Here is a 16,862-nt window from a genome sequence, read left to right on the forward strand (position 1 = left end):
ATTTATCCCCACCTTTCCCCTTTCATAACCACATCTTTGGTTTGGAAGTCTTTGAGTCTGTTTTCACTTTGTAAATGGTTTGTATCAGTTTTTTTATTCCATATATGAGAGATATCCTATGTACAATCATCTCTAGGTCCATCCATGTTGCTGCAAATGGCTAAGTAATATTCCATTGTATAGTACACATCTTTATCATCTATTCCTCTCTCAGTGGACATTTCAGTTGCTTCCGTATCCTGGCTTTTATAAACACTTGCACCTCAGTGTTCATTCCAGCACTGTTTTATTAAGTTATGATTTATTTAAGTTAGGTCATACATCTCCAGATATATGTCCTGAAGTGGGATTGCTGGATCATATGGTAGGTCTGTTTATTTTTTTTTTGAGAAATCTCCATACTGTGTTTTCCACAGCTGCTGTACCAGTTTACACTCCCTCACTCCTGTGGGAGAACCTCAGCAATATGATTATTTTTCAGTTTGTGGGTTTCCCTCCTGGTGGTTTTGAGATGTCATCATATTGTGAAAGTGTCCCTCCTGCCATCTCGTTGGGGCTTCTTTGTCTTTGCATGTAGAATATCTTTGTTGGTAGGTTCCAATCTTTGCTGTCGCAGGTTGTTCAGCAGTTATTTGTGATTTTGGTGTCTTTGTGAGAGGAGGTGAGCTCAAGTCCTTTTACTCTGCTATGTTGTCTCCCCTCCCCAAAAATAAGTTGCGACAGGGTGTTATGTGGTGAACGTTACAAATGTAGTCAGCACTATAAAAACTATAGTCCTAAAAGATAATTCTAACAATATGATGAGAATTTAAACGTTATTTTAAAATGGAAACTTTGATGTGCAGTAAATCTAGGATTATTTGAGAGGCCACAAAAGAATCCTTGGGTATTTAACAGGTGGGCATAGCAATTAGATTGACACTAGGTGTCTCCTCATCAAGGACAAAATAAATGTTATATAACCAAGATTTGGAGGAGTCACTTTTGCATAATTCTTAAATAATTTCTGTGTGATATACCGAACTTCCAATTAATCATTTTCTTCTCCATTCTAGTAATTCTCAAGAATGTTGTGAACTATGCATTTCATATCTTAATCTTTTTTCGCGTAATCTTTTTTTGCTTTAAGCAACGCAAGATAGACTGATCATAAAGACATAATATTGATATTGGAAAATGCATTACCTAAGAATGTAACATTTTATAATCTCAAAACTTAAATCAGAATTGAAAATTCTACACAAATAATGTTACCTGCGCTACAGTACTTAAATTTTGGGTGAAGAGCTTTGTGTGCAACACTCAGTACAAGGTGTTTTAAGTATTACATTTATAGGTTGCAATGGAGTACATGTTCTTTCCATTGTTTAATACTGCTATGGATATTTCAACTGACCTGCATTTAAAATAGCCTCCTGCTGTCTAAAAACAGTGTGAAGAATCTTAATGGATGACTACCAAGTACCAGATTTGTGTCTACTGGATTACCTAATGGTAATACAGTGAATTGATTCAAGGGCTGTCATGGAAGAATTACCCTATTTAAGGGATATATCCAGTGTGAACCACCTTATTAGCATAAATTCTGTAGTTTGAAGGGCCCACCATATTTAATAAAAATACTTCTCTCTCTCGGGAAATTTCAAGATTTTAGAGGTAATCTTCCAGGAGCTAGGGACAAAGCTAGACCTCTCTTTGAGCAAGGCCAGATTCTTTACAGTAGTGCATAGAATGAAACTTCTATAGCTTTAAATGCTCATGTAAGACAAGGAGCTCTAATATCAGTGACATACAGTTCTACCTAAGAAGCGAGAAAAGAACCAAAGGAAGTGGAAGAAAGAAAATACAAGAATCATTGATGACACAAAAACAACAGAGAAAGTTATCATCAAAACCAAACATTTGATCTTTGAAGGATAAAAAAGAGCAAAAAACCAGATTACCAAAATCAGAAATGAAAAGATGGCATGAAATAACTGTTAATAGTTGTGTATGTAATTAAAGAAATTGAATCCATTATCAAAAGTTTCCACACAATGAATACTTCAGAACTGGATGGTAACACTAGTGATCCCCATAGAAATCAAGTATTTAATGAAGAGATAATACCAATCAATCATACAAACTCTGAGGAAACAGAGAAGGAAGCAAAGTGTCTAATTTTCTTATGAAGCCAGTGGGACTCTTGATTCCAAAACCTGATGCACATTACCTACCTCCCAAAAAGAAAACAAACTTACAGATCAAATCCTCATGAACATAAAAGCCAAAAAAAAAAAAAAAATAAAATATTCACAATATAAAAAAAGATAACACATCATGACCAACTTGGGTTTAGCTCAAGAATGCAATGTTCAGAAAGTAAAGGAGAAAAAGCATACAGTCATTTCATTATACAGGAAAAAACATCTGATAGAATTCTGCAGCCATTCCAGATGACATGATTATTTGTGAAGAAAATCTAGAGATACCCAGAAACGACAACTAGAATTAATAAGTGACACACTTATTAATAAATTTAACCAGATATGTACATTGACTATGATAAAACACTACCAAAAGAAATCAAACAATATCTAAATAGTCATAAACCATGTCTTTTTTAATCAGTATTGTTAAGATACCTATTCTTTTCACATTGATGAAATACCAATTTTAACTGTAACCTTTCTGTTTTTGGTATACATTAATCTGATTTTGAAATTCATATGGAAATGAACAAGACTTACTTAGAATATCCAAGTGGAATATAGATGTTTATCTGAATAATAAGTGTGATAATTTAAGAGAAAGAAGGAAAGACAGAGGAACCTTTTTGGACTAGACTTTGCAGTTAAGCAACGTGTGTGTGTGTGTGTGTCTGTAAGCTCTTCAGCTGATTCAGAAAGAAGTATCCCCCCACCTTGCCTTAAGTGGAGAGGGCACTGACCTTGCTGTCATACAACTTTAGCACTGGTTCCGGTTGTCTTGGCCACCTGACCTTGTTTATATCCAGTTTGTACACCACCAATAGAGGTGATCAGTCCAAACATTTAGCATCTGTACAGGGTTGTTATAAGAGTCAGTGAGAAGGAGGTATGTGATGCTATACAAGGGGTTACAAATCTAAGAAATAGAACTTATTCTTGGAGCCTAAAGGAGATGTTTACTCTGCTTCACAACACTTACCATGGTGAAACACTCATCTCCAAAGGTTGGTTGAGCTAGAGGATGGCTTATAGGCTCAGAGCTGATTACAAAATTTTAAATTTTTGTTTCTTAAGGTTAAATAATATGAAGTCTGCCTTTTTTGACCTTTGTGTATGTGTTAGTCACTCAGTCATGTCCAACTGTTTGTGATCCTATGGACTGTAGCCCACCAGGCTCCTCTGACCATGGGATTCCCTAGGCAAGAATACTGGAGTGGGTTGCCATTTCCTTCTCCAGGGGATCTTTCCAACCCAGGGATTGAATCCAGGTCTCCCACATTGCAGCCAGACTCTTTACTGTTTTTACTTAATACAAAACACTGCTTACTGATTACCTAAAAATTAATAGAAACAGTATTCTAGCCAGAAATGGGTATGCCTGCAGTCCATGTTGTGAGGGCTGCTGGACTTTTGCACATATAGGTAACTGGAATTTATGAAAAACTGGGGAGTATGTGTTACCAGTACATAATATTACTTTGAGTTGGTTTTGGCTTTTCAAGTACTATTTTGGTTATTTATTTATAAAATGCTGTAGTCTACTGTTACCTTTAATGTGGATAGTGGATTTTAAGCCCATAATTTTCTAGTAGCTATTGGTTAATCAAGGAATTGCTAAAGTATAATGTCCTAAATTTTGTGTTCATACTGACATTTAATTATTAGCACTAGGTTTGCACCCTAACTCACTCGAACCTGGGAAATTGGTGAAATCAGGCATGCATTCTAAGTAATGAGAGAGGAGGAAAAAACTTTTAAGAGCCATTCTGGATAGGTTGTAAAAGCAGTATTAAATATGACCCTTGCCTTCCTGGGAGAACTAATGGTAGCATCAAGTAACACAAAGAATAAATACTGCATGTGTCCTATGAAAGAGTCTTGAGAGCATGTCCACTCTCTTCTAATGAACGGCTTGATCCCTTCTTCCTGGCTTTGCTTCTTCTCATGCAGACTCATCAGACCCCTGCACAATTGAGAGGAAAGCCCGAAGAATTAGTGTGACCTCCAGAGTACAGGAGGACGTCCATGACACCCAGGCAGCAGCTGCAGATGGTTTGTACTTGTATGTCTAGACTTTGTGCAGTGTCCAAACACATGTGTTAACCCATGTAGAGTTATCATAAAGGTCAACCTTTTTTTACTTCAAGACATTACTCTTTACTGAGTCTAAGTTTCCAATAGCAACACAATTGGAGCCACATACATGATTTAAAATTTTCTCTTAGCCAAAATTTTATAAGAGTGAAGTGTTTTTTTGTACCTTCTTTATTTCATACTAACTTTTCAAAATTTGGTATGTATTTTCTACTTACAGCACATCTCAATTCAGAGTGACTGAATATCAAGTGGCTAGTGGCCCACCATATTGGACAGATTCTTGTAAAATAATAGTGTCTAGTCTTCCCAGGTGGCTCAGACAATAAAGACTCTGCCTTCAATGCAGGAGACCCAGGTTTGATCCCTGGGTCGGCAAGATCCCCTGGAGAAGGAAATGGCAACCCATTCCAGTATTCTGGCCTGGAGAACTCCATAGACGGAGAAGCCTGGCAGGTCCCAATCCATGGGGTTGCAAAGAGTTGTACATGACTGAATGACTAACACAGTCAACACCGAAAACAAGGCCACACTTGATACTTCTTAAATGCAGAAATAGTATATAACTAGGTGAAAAGGTCCCCACCATAGGAACAAACCAAGCATGAAACGACATTGTACTTGATATCATTTCAGAACAAATCCTCCTTTCTTTGCCTAGTTGGCATATTTCCAGTTTATTCGAAAAAAAAAACCGTAGAAAATGTTGAGAATTTTTTACAGTTTGAATTGTATCCTTTCGATCAGTTTCTCCTATGTTCCCATTATTGTATAATATAAAAAATATGGATTAACCTGTAAGTTGCTAACTTTTGATATTTGTAAGGATGGTCATTTTTACAAAAAATTAGCCTATTAAGTTTAATCCATTTAAAAATAGTCTTAAAGGAAACGTTCAGTTATTTGTATATAAATATGCATATTCTTTAGAAGTTTTGTTTTCCACGAGGCATGAGACATCTTTGCTTTTTAATATTCCATAAAACAAAACATTTCACATCTTAAATCAGACGAAAGCAAACATCTAAAATGTCTTTGGGATTTTACATGCTTTTATTTAAGCAGTTTCTCTACAATGACTGTTAGTTGCTCAGCAGTGTCCGACTCTTTGTGACCCTGTGGACTGACTGTAGCCCCCCAGGCTCCTCTGCCCATGGAATTCTCCAGGCCAGAATACTGGAGCAGGAACCCATTCCCTTTCCCAGGGTGTCTTGCCAACCCAGGGATCAAACCTGTGTCTCCTGCATTGCAAATGGATTCTTTACCATCTGAGCCACCAGGGAATATGCTGCTAGTGGTAAAGAACCCACCTGCAGTGCAGGAGACCCAAGAGACACAGGTTTGATCCCTGGGTCAGGAAGATCCCTTGAAGGAGATTTAAGGCATGGCACTCCAGGAACCCACTCCAGGATTCTTGCCTGGAGAATTCCATGGACAGAGGAGCCTAGTGGTTTATAGTTCCACTATAGTTATAGTCACAGAGAGTTGGACACAACTTAAGTGACTTTAGCACACAAGCAATGCACCCTATGATGAAATGAGCAGTGTCTTTTTTTTAGGACCAACAATAATTCTTAGATGTCTTTTACATATTTTTTTGATTAGTTACTTCAGCATGACTTGCTGTTCCAAATTACATTGTTATGGTATTGAAGGGTAACAGAACATGCCATCCCAAAATATGCCTCTTTGGCATTAGGATTATTCTGAGCAACTGCAGATACTAGCGGAGAAGGCAATGGCACCCCACTCCAGTACCCTTGCCTGGAAAATCCCATGGACGGAGGAGCCTGATAGGCTGCGGTCCATGGGGTCGCTAAGAGTCAGACACGACTGAGTGACTTCACTTTCACTTTTCACTTGCATGCATTGGAGAAGGAAATGGCAACCCACTCCAGTGTTCTTGCCTGGAGAATCCCAGGGACGGCGGAGCCTGGTGGGCTGCCGTCTATGGGGTCGCACAGAATCGGATGCGACTGAAGTGACTTAGCAGCAGTAGCAGCAGATACTAGAAAGCTCATAAAACAGAATATTAGTTATACCCTTTTGTAAGGGACATTTACATTTATAAAGGCAATCTCCTTCTGTGTCTCTCTTGTGACTCGAAATGACAAGAGCATCAATGGAGAAGGCACTGACTTAAATCTGCGTTACAAACCTTGTGCTTATTTACTCTGCTTTTCCTGGTAAACTCCCATACATACCCCAACCTCTTCTGTCTTAGCTGAAGATGCTAAGATTTCAGCCATCCCAGCAAGTTACTCGGTTTTCCTGTGTATCACTCGTGTACAGGAGTATACATGTTCAGTTCAGTCGCTCAGTCGTGTCTGACTCTTTGCGACCCCATGAATTGCAGCACGCCAGGCCTCTCTGTCCATCACCAACTCCCGGTATACATGTTAATAAACTTTAATCTTTTATTGCAGGGGTGTCTCAGCCAAGAACTCAGAAAGGTAGAGGAAAAAAAGAATTTTTCTCCCCTACAGTCAAAACAGTGAAGAGAGAGCCCCAGGTACCCTAGATTAGTTAATTTAAAAGATTTTCCAGTTATTTCTGTAGGTTAGAAAAAAGGAGTTTGAAAAACCTTTACATATTAAACATTTGCATTGCCACAATCTAAAACTGAAAGCTGTGTTTGGAGTTAGCACAGAAAGATGGAATGTAACAGTTTATGGGTTTAACATCTGAACTTTTCTGACTATGATAAATTCTTCACAAAATAACAAGTTGTCTGCCCTAGAAAAGCATAAAGACTACTATTCAAGAGAGGACCTTTTATGGAAATAGCATACAGCACATTTTTCCTCAAACAGAAGCTTCAACAGAAGTGTCTTTTATTCCTCCATATAAGACAAAAGATACAACTATTACATCTTTAGGAGTCGTGAGCCTATCGATGCAAAATAGTTGATCCGCAGAAGAAATGAAAAATTTTATTTGAGCCAACCTGAGAATTATAATCTGGGAGAGAGTCTTTCAGAAAGCACTGAGGACTGTTCTATCTATTTGAGGTCAAAGCACAGTTACAAGGAAGAATACCATTGGGTTCATAAGCAAACATGTGAACAGTTATTAAATTAATTGGCATACTGGCCTGGTCCAGCATCTTGGATCAGCTGTCTGTTTTCCTGCATGTGTACTCCTCATCCTGGTGATCTGGTAGCACTGGTCTTCATCAGTTTGGGGTGTCAGAAGTAGGAGTTGCAAAGCCAGATACAGCCCCTTCCAGTGTGGCTGTAAAGAATCCTTTATCTAATGTCTTTTCCAGTATGCATACTCTCCTCGTTGCAGGTCATGGGGCATTTGATCTTCATCCAAAGATAGATTACTGAAACAACTTTAACAGTAATTAGTCTTGGGCAATAAATACAAAAACGTTAAAGACAACATGAGAACATAATGTCCTTAGTAGAATTTTTCCCTCTAAAATTACCCTCATTTTTATAGAATATCACCAAATTAAGATTTGCAAAATAAGTCTGGCTTCAGTAAACTTGGCCTGATTATTTACATAATTTATCATACAGACTCTTTTAGGTTGACTGTGCTTGAAAGTTGCTGTAAGTCATAATTAGCTTGAAGGAAACGGTTTCCTTATATATGGAAAATACAAGTTAAAACCCAAAATATTTCAGAGGGAAAAATACTTACATTCATCAATTCACTGAGTCCTATGTGACTAATCTTTGATCTTGTTATTCTGTTAATCAGATTTAAGAAGCCATTAGGCTTGTCGTTCTTTTAATTTCTTACCCAGTTCAGTGGTATGATCTGAAAGTTATTAGAAACCTATCTATACCAATCAGAAAGTCCTTTCTATGTATCTTCTTGAAGATGAAGCATTTTTTTTTTTTGCAGAATGCATCAGAATAAAGCAGTAAAGGTCTCTACAGGACTTAAAAAGGCATCTTTAAAAGATCTGACTACAATGCAAATGAACAAAAATTTTCCTATTTCTGTGGCATACCACGATAATAACTAGAATTATGACTCATAACATTTTGCTAGTGTATACCATGTACCAGGTTTTTAGGAGCTCAGTGTAATTTCTAGAGTATCCATATAAATAACATCTACCCATATAATATAACCTAAGAAGATTTGTCACCATTTGGCCATGCTTCTCATGTAATTTAACATACCAGATAAGCCTAATTAATTTATTATCTTTGATAAGTAGAGAAAACATTTCTCTAGAGGTGTTCCAGGGGCCCTATGGAAAAACCTCAGAGTTGTTATCTAAGAAGTCAAACGAATTTCACTTAGAATGTGATCTTAAGGAATTTTGTCAAAAATATTAAGGTTTCAAAGCACTTAGTCACAAACAGGATCACAAGTACTTCATGATCGTGCTTCACAATTACTGTGAAGCAATACTTATTTTCCCTTAGTCAAAATGACAATAAAAGGTTTCAAAACCAAATACAGAAAGGTATAACAGATTGCTTAAAATGTAAAGGAACTTTACAATATGTTATCAGAAGCAGATTAATATTAGAAGAAAGTTTTGAAAACCAAATTCAGGTTTTGTACCATTTTTCCCTTTAATACTAAAATTCATATACTCAAATTTACTTAGTCCTGACCATGCAGAGAATTCCGTTCTAAAGATTCTTTTCTTATAAACTTTCTTCAACTTTCTATATTCATATTAATTTGTTCCTTATTTTCTTTCCCATTTAGAAATAACCAGCTTTATGACAAAATTACTTCCCATTCCCTTAACAAAACACATTTTCATTTCTTATACGTTTTTCTTCCTTGCATACAAAGATGTTTTCCTTATTAGAAACCTTAGCTTCTAGCAAAAACTTAAGAAATAAGTAATTATGAACTGTTTGCCAATCAGGAAATGCTGGCGTGACAAACTGTGGACATATATGATAACCCAGTTTCTTTTTTATTAACACAAGCCTGTTAAGATAAATAGAAGAGATTTGGAAATAGAAGAGATTTGGGGCATGTTAAAGGATTGTGGGCTTTGGACTGTTCCTGGAGCCACACCTCTAGTTCTGTAAAAACTCGTTTTGTAAAACAAGCACAGCTCTTTTTAATTTCTCAAAGAAATGCATGGCCACCTTAATGACATCAAAGGACTGATATGCCCATCCACCTTTGGTAGAATGTTTCTCATTTCCTCGTTTAACTTCGTGTGTGCGTGCGTGCCCATTCGTTCAATCATGTCTGACTCTTTGCAACTCCATCGACTATAGCCCACCTGGCTCTTCTGTCCATAGGGTTTCCCAGACAAGAATACTGGAGTTGGTTGCCATTTCCTTCTCCAGGAGATCTTCCCGACCCAGGGATCAAGCCCGTGTTTCTTGTGTCTCCTGCATTGGCAGACGGATTCTTTGCTACTCAGCCACCTGAGAAAGCCCCATTTAGTTTGGGGAGAAGGCAAAAAAAAAAAAAAAAATCCAATCAGGCTCTGACTAGCAGATACATGTCAGTTTACTCAGAAGTGGCCTCCCATCTTGATTATCTGTTTACAGAAACTTTTGAGGGTCCACCCTGGGTTTAAGAAATTCTTTGCCTAGAGCACTCAGTTCGGCCTTTCATCTGAAGACACTTGCGTACAGTCTTAGGTGGTCTCATTTCTAATAACCATTTAATACTCTCTTCAGAGTAGAAGGGTAACTCAGAGAATTACTATAATACAAGAACTCAAAGGACAGAGGAGAGCATAATTATGTCAGCTTATAAAGTTTTTGTTTAGGTACCTTTTATATCATTAATCTTTAGCCTTCGACAATAAATCTTGCATTGAGGTTATTTGGGGAGTTTTGAAGCCTTTGGGGGCTTCTGCATACCAATTAAAATAGCTTTTAATACAGTATTTCAAGATGAGAGCTCTCTAAAATGTTGACAATTTAGAAGACTTCCCAATTTAAAGGATCCAAGGAGCTAGCCCTATATTTTCTCCTGCTAACCTCAGTTTGGAAAAGAGAATGACTCTCATCACTTTTATTTCCAGTAGACCCTGCAGGCAGGGAGGGATCCAGGAGAGAGTGACATGACAAGTCTATTCTGCTGGGCTTTCTCTAAGTGCAGTTTTGGAGTACCCAAGAATCCCATCTTGGCCATTCTAGAGTGGGATTTCCTTTAATTCCTAATTATGTAAGTACTTGTGAGCATACAGAAACCCAGCTGGTATCCCAGTAGGTTGCTGTCCACCTGGAAGCTGTTGGGCCTGAGGCACAGTTTCCCAATATTGATTTAGTGGTCTAATTTCAATATGCATATGATCTGAACTTTCTGAGGATGTTGTGGTGGATCAGATAGATGCTGCTTCTGACTGTAGTTCCCCAAAGAGTTGCCCTTGGCTCAGTTTCTCCCTCTGACAGTCTACTATGCCTGTGGGTCATCAGAGCACTGGATGATTTATCCTTACCATGTGCATCCTTAGAAGAGCAGTATTTAATTTACGGTTGAAGTGGAGTTCCCGTCCTGGACCACCATTGCCAGTCACAAGGATTGATCTTCAGACACTAACACTAGGTTGTCAGTCACCCGAGAACACCACATGGCTGAAAGGAGCAAATGTCCTGTGTTCTTAGGAGCTAAATAATGCAGTCTCTAGTTTTACTACTGGAAGTTTTTTTCCACCCATATAGCAACTATTTTTCTTTATTTAGGCCAGTTTACCAAAAACACAACCACCTGTGTTTCCCTGGGTCTCCTGCCCAAGATCCCCTCCATCCTTGCGTAGGAGATGCATGTGGGACTCTTTAAGAGTCCAAGTCTTAAATAAAAACAGCTCAAATAAAATTTTTAGGATTATCAAGGCAATGAGATCCAGATATCAGAAGAACTCACTGGAACACCTAAGAAGTACCAAGAAGCTGGTGGGGCTTAATGGGCCCATGCTGGTATCGAGTGCTGATTCGGGGTAGACTTCAGCTGTCCTCGTGGGTATCTCTGATATCCTGCCAGCTTCACTGTGCATATATCAATGAAAAAACCAGTAGTTGATCTGAGAAAGAAATGGAAAATTTTATTTGAACCCACCTGAGGATTATAACCTGGGAGAGAGAAAGCTGTGAGGACTGTTAGAAGTCCAAGCACAGTTCTGCAAGTTGTTTTAGACAAAGGATTATACTTCAGATGATGTGTCAACAGTTTATACAATCCAGAACTGCATGTACAAAATGAGGAGTGGGTCATCCTGACCGTTTACAAGATTAAGAAGGAATGGTATCTCCTAAGGAGGTTGGGTTGATACAGATGCACAATACACACTAAAGGGGAAGGAGGAAGCCCAAACAGGCAGAAAATAATTTTCTGTTTAAATTCTTCTGGGCATGCCATAAAATACAACTATTACTTCATCAAGCCAAAAGATACAAGGTGGATGCTAATGGGCAGTTAAAAGCAATAGTTGAAGCCAGAGTCAACAAACCCATCTCCTTTTTATAGTCAGGAATAGGCTGGAAAAGCCAGTGTTTTTCTGTTCTACTGGAAGGTTGAGAACACCTTCCTGATTGAGCCTGAGCCTTACTATACCTGCAAAAAGGTTCAGGGTCTAAAACTCAGTTCTCGTTACCTCTTGGGGAATACTCACACAGCCATTTGTCATTCAAGACCAGCTGATAAAGCGCATTTCCAGTGGACAGTGTGCTTAAGCCCAGATGGTAACTGATTAAAGCTTCCCCAGATCTCAATTTGTCACCTGCTTAGGAAGGCTGCTTACCTTAGATCTTAATTCTTTTTGCAGTTTTTAGTGAGGATTTCTATGTTTATGGGTAGATTTCCCCAGCCTGCTGACCTTGTTCAGATTCCAGAGTGGTTTTCCAGCTGGAACTTGGGAGCCTGCTAGTCCCTAACCCCACTTGCAGTAGGTACTGTTCATGGAAGGCAACTTTAAAAGCAAAGAACCTTTTTGAGTACAAGGCCAGAGAGAATGAGGACCTAGGAGGAATATAAATTTTAAGTTTTTTTTTAAATCCTGAGGACCACCATAAGGCTGCCAGCATTTTATATTGCCAGGTATAGACATGTTTAATAGCTCACATCTGAAAGATCTTTAAATTTATTGACAAAAGGCAGGGAAGAATTGAGGATAAAAGTCATATTGAATGAATTTATATTTGTTTTAACCTTTCTGGGAGAAACTTTTATGAACTGTCACACCACTGACCAACCATTATTGTTAAAAATATGCATATTTTGGAGCTGAAAGTCTCAAGGAGGAAGGCATTTATTTTATGAGATATTTGATATTGTATGGCTAGTAATGTGGGTGGTAGGAATCACTGGCAGGCTGAGGTTGTGAGGGAGAACTCAGAAGGTAGAATTTAACATGCTGTGTAACATTTTTTCCATTTAACTGGAATAGAGCATAACTGTCCACTATCTAGAGACAATAAACTTGGAAGGTAGTCTGTGCTGGACTTCTAGCTACTTAAAGGAATAAAATAAATTGTTGAGAACAAATTAGATTGTGTATCATAAACTTACTGTTTGGTTCTGCATTTTCTAGCAGCTGTGCATACGACTTGGCTTTCTTATTTCACAAAACCTTTTCCCTTGCTTTTGGCGGGGGGTAATTTTCAATTTCCATTTGGATTATACTTCGGAAAAAAATTCAGTCTATTTTCTGTTTTCTCTCTTTCATTCCTAACTTCTCTTAGAGCACCCAGGTGGCTCCAGACAGAGTCCTCGGACACAACCCCGAGATGAAGACTATGAAGGGGCTCCGTGGAATTGTGATAGCTGCACCTTTCTGAACCACCCCGCACTAAATCGCTGTGAGCAGTGTGAGATGCCACGGTACACTTGAATTCCCAAGAATCTGCACTAGGTTGAGAGTGTAACTTTGAGCACCCGTTAGAAGAAAAGGAATCCTGGGGAATCTGTTCATCTACCCAGCCTTTTCATTTCAGACGACATGGGGTGGGGGGATAAGAAGGACACTGTAGCCACTTGTGCTCAATAAAGGAAAAATGGGGAGGGTTCCCCACCCCCTGTCTTAACTCAGTGCAGTTAGAGATAGAAAGGGATACTTGAAATGGGGAAAGGATTCACTCCTGAAAGAATGTACACAGAGAAGTCAAGAACTCTTCTGTGAAACCCCAATCATTCAAGTTACTGCTGAGTGACCCTTATTTTATAAACTAGAACTTTGAATCACGGTGTAACATGTTACAGTTTATGCAGACAAACTGTGAATTGCCAGAGCAGACTTACCTGGTCACAGATCTCTGGAAAACCCAGGCTCCCCAGGCTTCTTCCTGTTGCTTCCTACTGAGGAAAAGGACGGGAAAAGCACTCAGAGGATGTTTTTGGTGGGGGGCAAAACAATAAGGGTATTTGTAATTGCTGCTTTTTTCAGGGGTAATTTCAAACACAGAAACAAGATGTTTTACAATGTGACTTGTAGCAGGAATTCGGCATATTGTGCCCTTTGTTTGAAAGTACAATCAGAGGTGATAAGATTCCTTTTGCTTGTACAATGATTCATCAAGCTATATCAACACTGGTAACTAAGACCTAATTATGCAGCAGAATAGATAGATTTTTTAAGTTACTGCATGCTTCTATTAGGCCACTGGTTTTTAAAATAACCAACAAGTCCTTATAAATTCTGATTTTATGAATGACCTTCTTGTAAAACTGCGCTTTGCCAATAGCATAGTGAATGTATGCCGAATGTAAATCCATTCCAAAATCCACTTGGACTCTTGAGCTCAGCTCTGGTTCTATAAGAAACGTTTGCAGTCCATAGAGCCTCCCCACCCTGCCCCGCCTTCCAATTTTGTGATGAGTTCATGATGTTTACAGCACAGAGAATACTTGTGCCATAATCCTAATCTAGCTGAAAAAAAATTACTATTACTCGTTCAATAAAGATGTATTTGCACATACATTAACAAATCAGTGTGAGGAAAATTATAGTTAGCCAATATCTTAAAGTTGCACACTGCGCTATTTGGGGAGGAAGAAAAGGCTAGTCAAGAAATAAGATTAAGAGAAAGGTGAATACAAAGGACTTTGAAATTAAGAACTTAATTTTTACCATACTGTATTCAGAGATGATACTAAGTTTGTTCAGATAGTTCAGATGATACTAAAGCACTCCTTATTTGTGAAATTAGAAACTTAGGGTATAAATAACTGAAGAGATATAAAATCATTTGATTCACTAAAGTGCACCACCAGAAAATTATTAATAGGACACTGAATTAGGGCGGTTGACGTTTCTTCCAAGCTCAAAATTGGATTTTGGAATCTCCCCTTATTTGGGTACATGTAAACAGCAATAAAATTGGTAAGTTTCCTAATCCTAAAGGATTTTACCTCAGGTTATCACCTGAGGAATATCTGCTCTCCCATACCAGCTGTCCCCCTTCTCTTTCACTCACACACAGGCACGCACGCTTCAAGCTGTCATTATATGCTAATTTAGCAGTAATCTCTGGCAGATCTGGAAAAACAAGCTGCACTTAATAGCATAATGAAACCAAAGGCATAATAACTTATCATAGCTTTCCATCAAAATCACAATTTCACACTGTACCTGCAGCTCTAAAAACATTTTTTTCGTACGTGGAAAATGTCCTGAAAGTATCTACTTGTCTCACAGAGTCAGCGTGACTATGTTATTACACTGATAAAACATCTCTCGTATAACAACTGTGGCAAAACTGTGAAAATAAAGGTGAGAAAGCAGATGGGCTTAAAAGCATTGACCTGAAAATAGCACTCATTCTCTAAAAGCTTTTGTAGCACTGGTGTCTGTCAATCTCCAGTAAGTCCATCAGTCCTACTGTTCTGTAATAATGCCAATGCCTTTGCCTTTGTATGGTTTCATATCTCTTTAGAGATGGTAAACCCCATTTGGTATTAAGTAACAATATAGGGTAAAGATACATATATTGCTTGATGTTCTAGCTAAAGGTTTACCCAGTATTCTTAGTGATATGCTGAAGTGGCAGCAGTTAACTTGGCAGTTGTCAGTTGAGGGTGAAGGTAGCATGTATGAAAACAGTTTGATGCTTTATTAAAACCATGTAGATGACTTTAAAACTATTGCATGAACATACATCCAGGTTATTGAACTGTTATCGCACAGTAGATGCATGGTTCCAGTCCTTTGGTGATCTATCTAGTAAATCATTGTTTTCACCTGCCAGGAAAAATGAGATACCAGTCTTATTTGATAGGTGTAGAGGGTGGGGTTTGAGACATCAGAGATTGATGTTTAAAGGAGTTTTGTATACGTTCATTTCTGGTTCCGCACACGTTTCATACACCAACGTAGGCTGTAGTCAGTTTTTAAAATTAGCAAAATTACTTGACACCGATACATTTGATATGTTATGTTTAACTATATCCCAAATGTAGACTACTTCTGGCTTGCGACCAGTTTGAACAAGAATTCTGTCACCTTTCAAGATGCCTTTTCAAAAGGATCTGGCTGCTGAGGTGCCTATGCTTTTTGGATCAGTTGGTGCACTTCTTGTTCCTAGTAAAAAGGTGTTTTCTTAAATTACAACCAGTTTGATGTATCTGGTAACATAGACCTGACTATACATTTTACATTATTTCACTGTTTTGTAAACTGAGTTTTTTGAAAGCACATTTGTCATTTTGTCCAAGTACATTGCCCCTTACATTTTGAGGTAGGTCTTAAAAGTTTAAAGTGGCAAAAGAGGAGCCAGAAACTTTCTAAGCCTTGTAAAATGTTTCAAATAATGACCTTGTTTGAGAGAGTTAGAGGCGTGGTGTTTTAAACAAAAGAAATGCATTGTAATAAAGGTAGTTTTAGAGCAGATTAATTATGGTGGGGAAAGTTGCTAATTTGTTTATTTCCCTGAAAAAATGGGAGTGTGATGAGCAGTTTAATAATTTTTAAGGAGCTGGTCTCAACTTTAGTACTTATAATTATTATAAGAAATCGATGTTTCCTTAAATTTTGACATTGCTTTGTCCCCGTTATCTAAGGTTCATATTCCAACTTTCTGTGGTAACTTTATATAGTATTTTAAAAGGTAATGTTTTTGACAGTATAAACAAAAAGCAAGAATATAAGGCCTAGAAAAATTGTCCTTCGAAAATAGCAATGATGTACCCTGGAATGTGAAGATGTCCCCTTATAGTTTAAATTGATTTATTTGAATATTGTAATCATTGTTCAGACTTTGAATGAGTCATTACAGTGTGTGTCTGTATATCCGTAGAGAAAAATGACAATTCAAATGTAACTTTAAAATCAGAATAAATTTGGCACTGTCTGTTGCACCACTACTGTATCTTTTTGAAAGAATTAACAGTATTTTCTTATTGTAAAAGGTAATTCTGATGATTTCACATTCACCAGACATGTATTTTTTTTCTTGTATTATTTGCATCCCCAAATATTTACTACAAGTAGGTTTTGCACGGTTTGAGCATTCAGAGATTAACAGAATGACAACTCAATTTTAGTTTCTAAACCCGTGAAATGTTGCTTTGAGACTGAACAATTCTGAATTCTAATGACATCCAAAGTCCATGTTTCCCTACTGTAAAAGAACTGATCAGTTTCTTGCCTACAACAGCAAAAACTTATTAAATCTTGTAAATACCGTGCCTCTTTTA

The 16,862-nt window shown here is 37.8% G+C and overlaps 1 protein-coding gene across 23 annotated transcripts in view; it reads left to right on the forward strand.

Annotated features, from left to right (window-relative positions):
• Positions 1-16,853, forward strand: part of TAB3 (TGF-beta activated kinase 1 (MAP3K7) binding protein 3) — a 97,965-nt gene extending 81,112 nt beyond the window's left edge. For 15 of the 23 annotated variants that reach the window (XR_014075585.1, XR_014075587.1, XR_014075588.1 and 12 more), the window contains 2 exons: positions 4,140-4,241; positions 12,914-16,853. Coding sequence is in view for 19 of the 23 variants with exons in the window: in XM_081564343.1 (XP_081420469.1) it covers positions 4,140-4,241; positions 12,914-13,062 (251 nt within the window). In the remaining 4 variants the exon portion in view is untranslated. Of the gene's footprint in view, positions 1-4,139; positions 4,252-12,913 lie in introns of all 23 variants that reach the window. The other 8 variants (XM_081564349.1, XM_081564355.1, XM_081564360.1 and 5 more) reach the window with 3 other exon arrangements.
• Positions 16,854-16,862: the final 9 nt, after the last annotated feature.

This window comes from Giraffa tippelskirchi, chromosome X, assembly GCF_054371585.1.
Source record: "Giraffa tippelskirchi isolate mGirTip1 chromosome X, T2T-mGirTip1v1.2.pri, whole genome shotgun sequence".
Classification (NCBI taxonomy): Eukaryota; Metazoa; Chordata; class Mammalia; order Artiodactyla; family Giraffidae; genus Giraffa; species Giraffa tippelskirchi.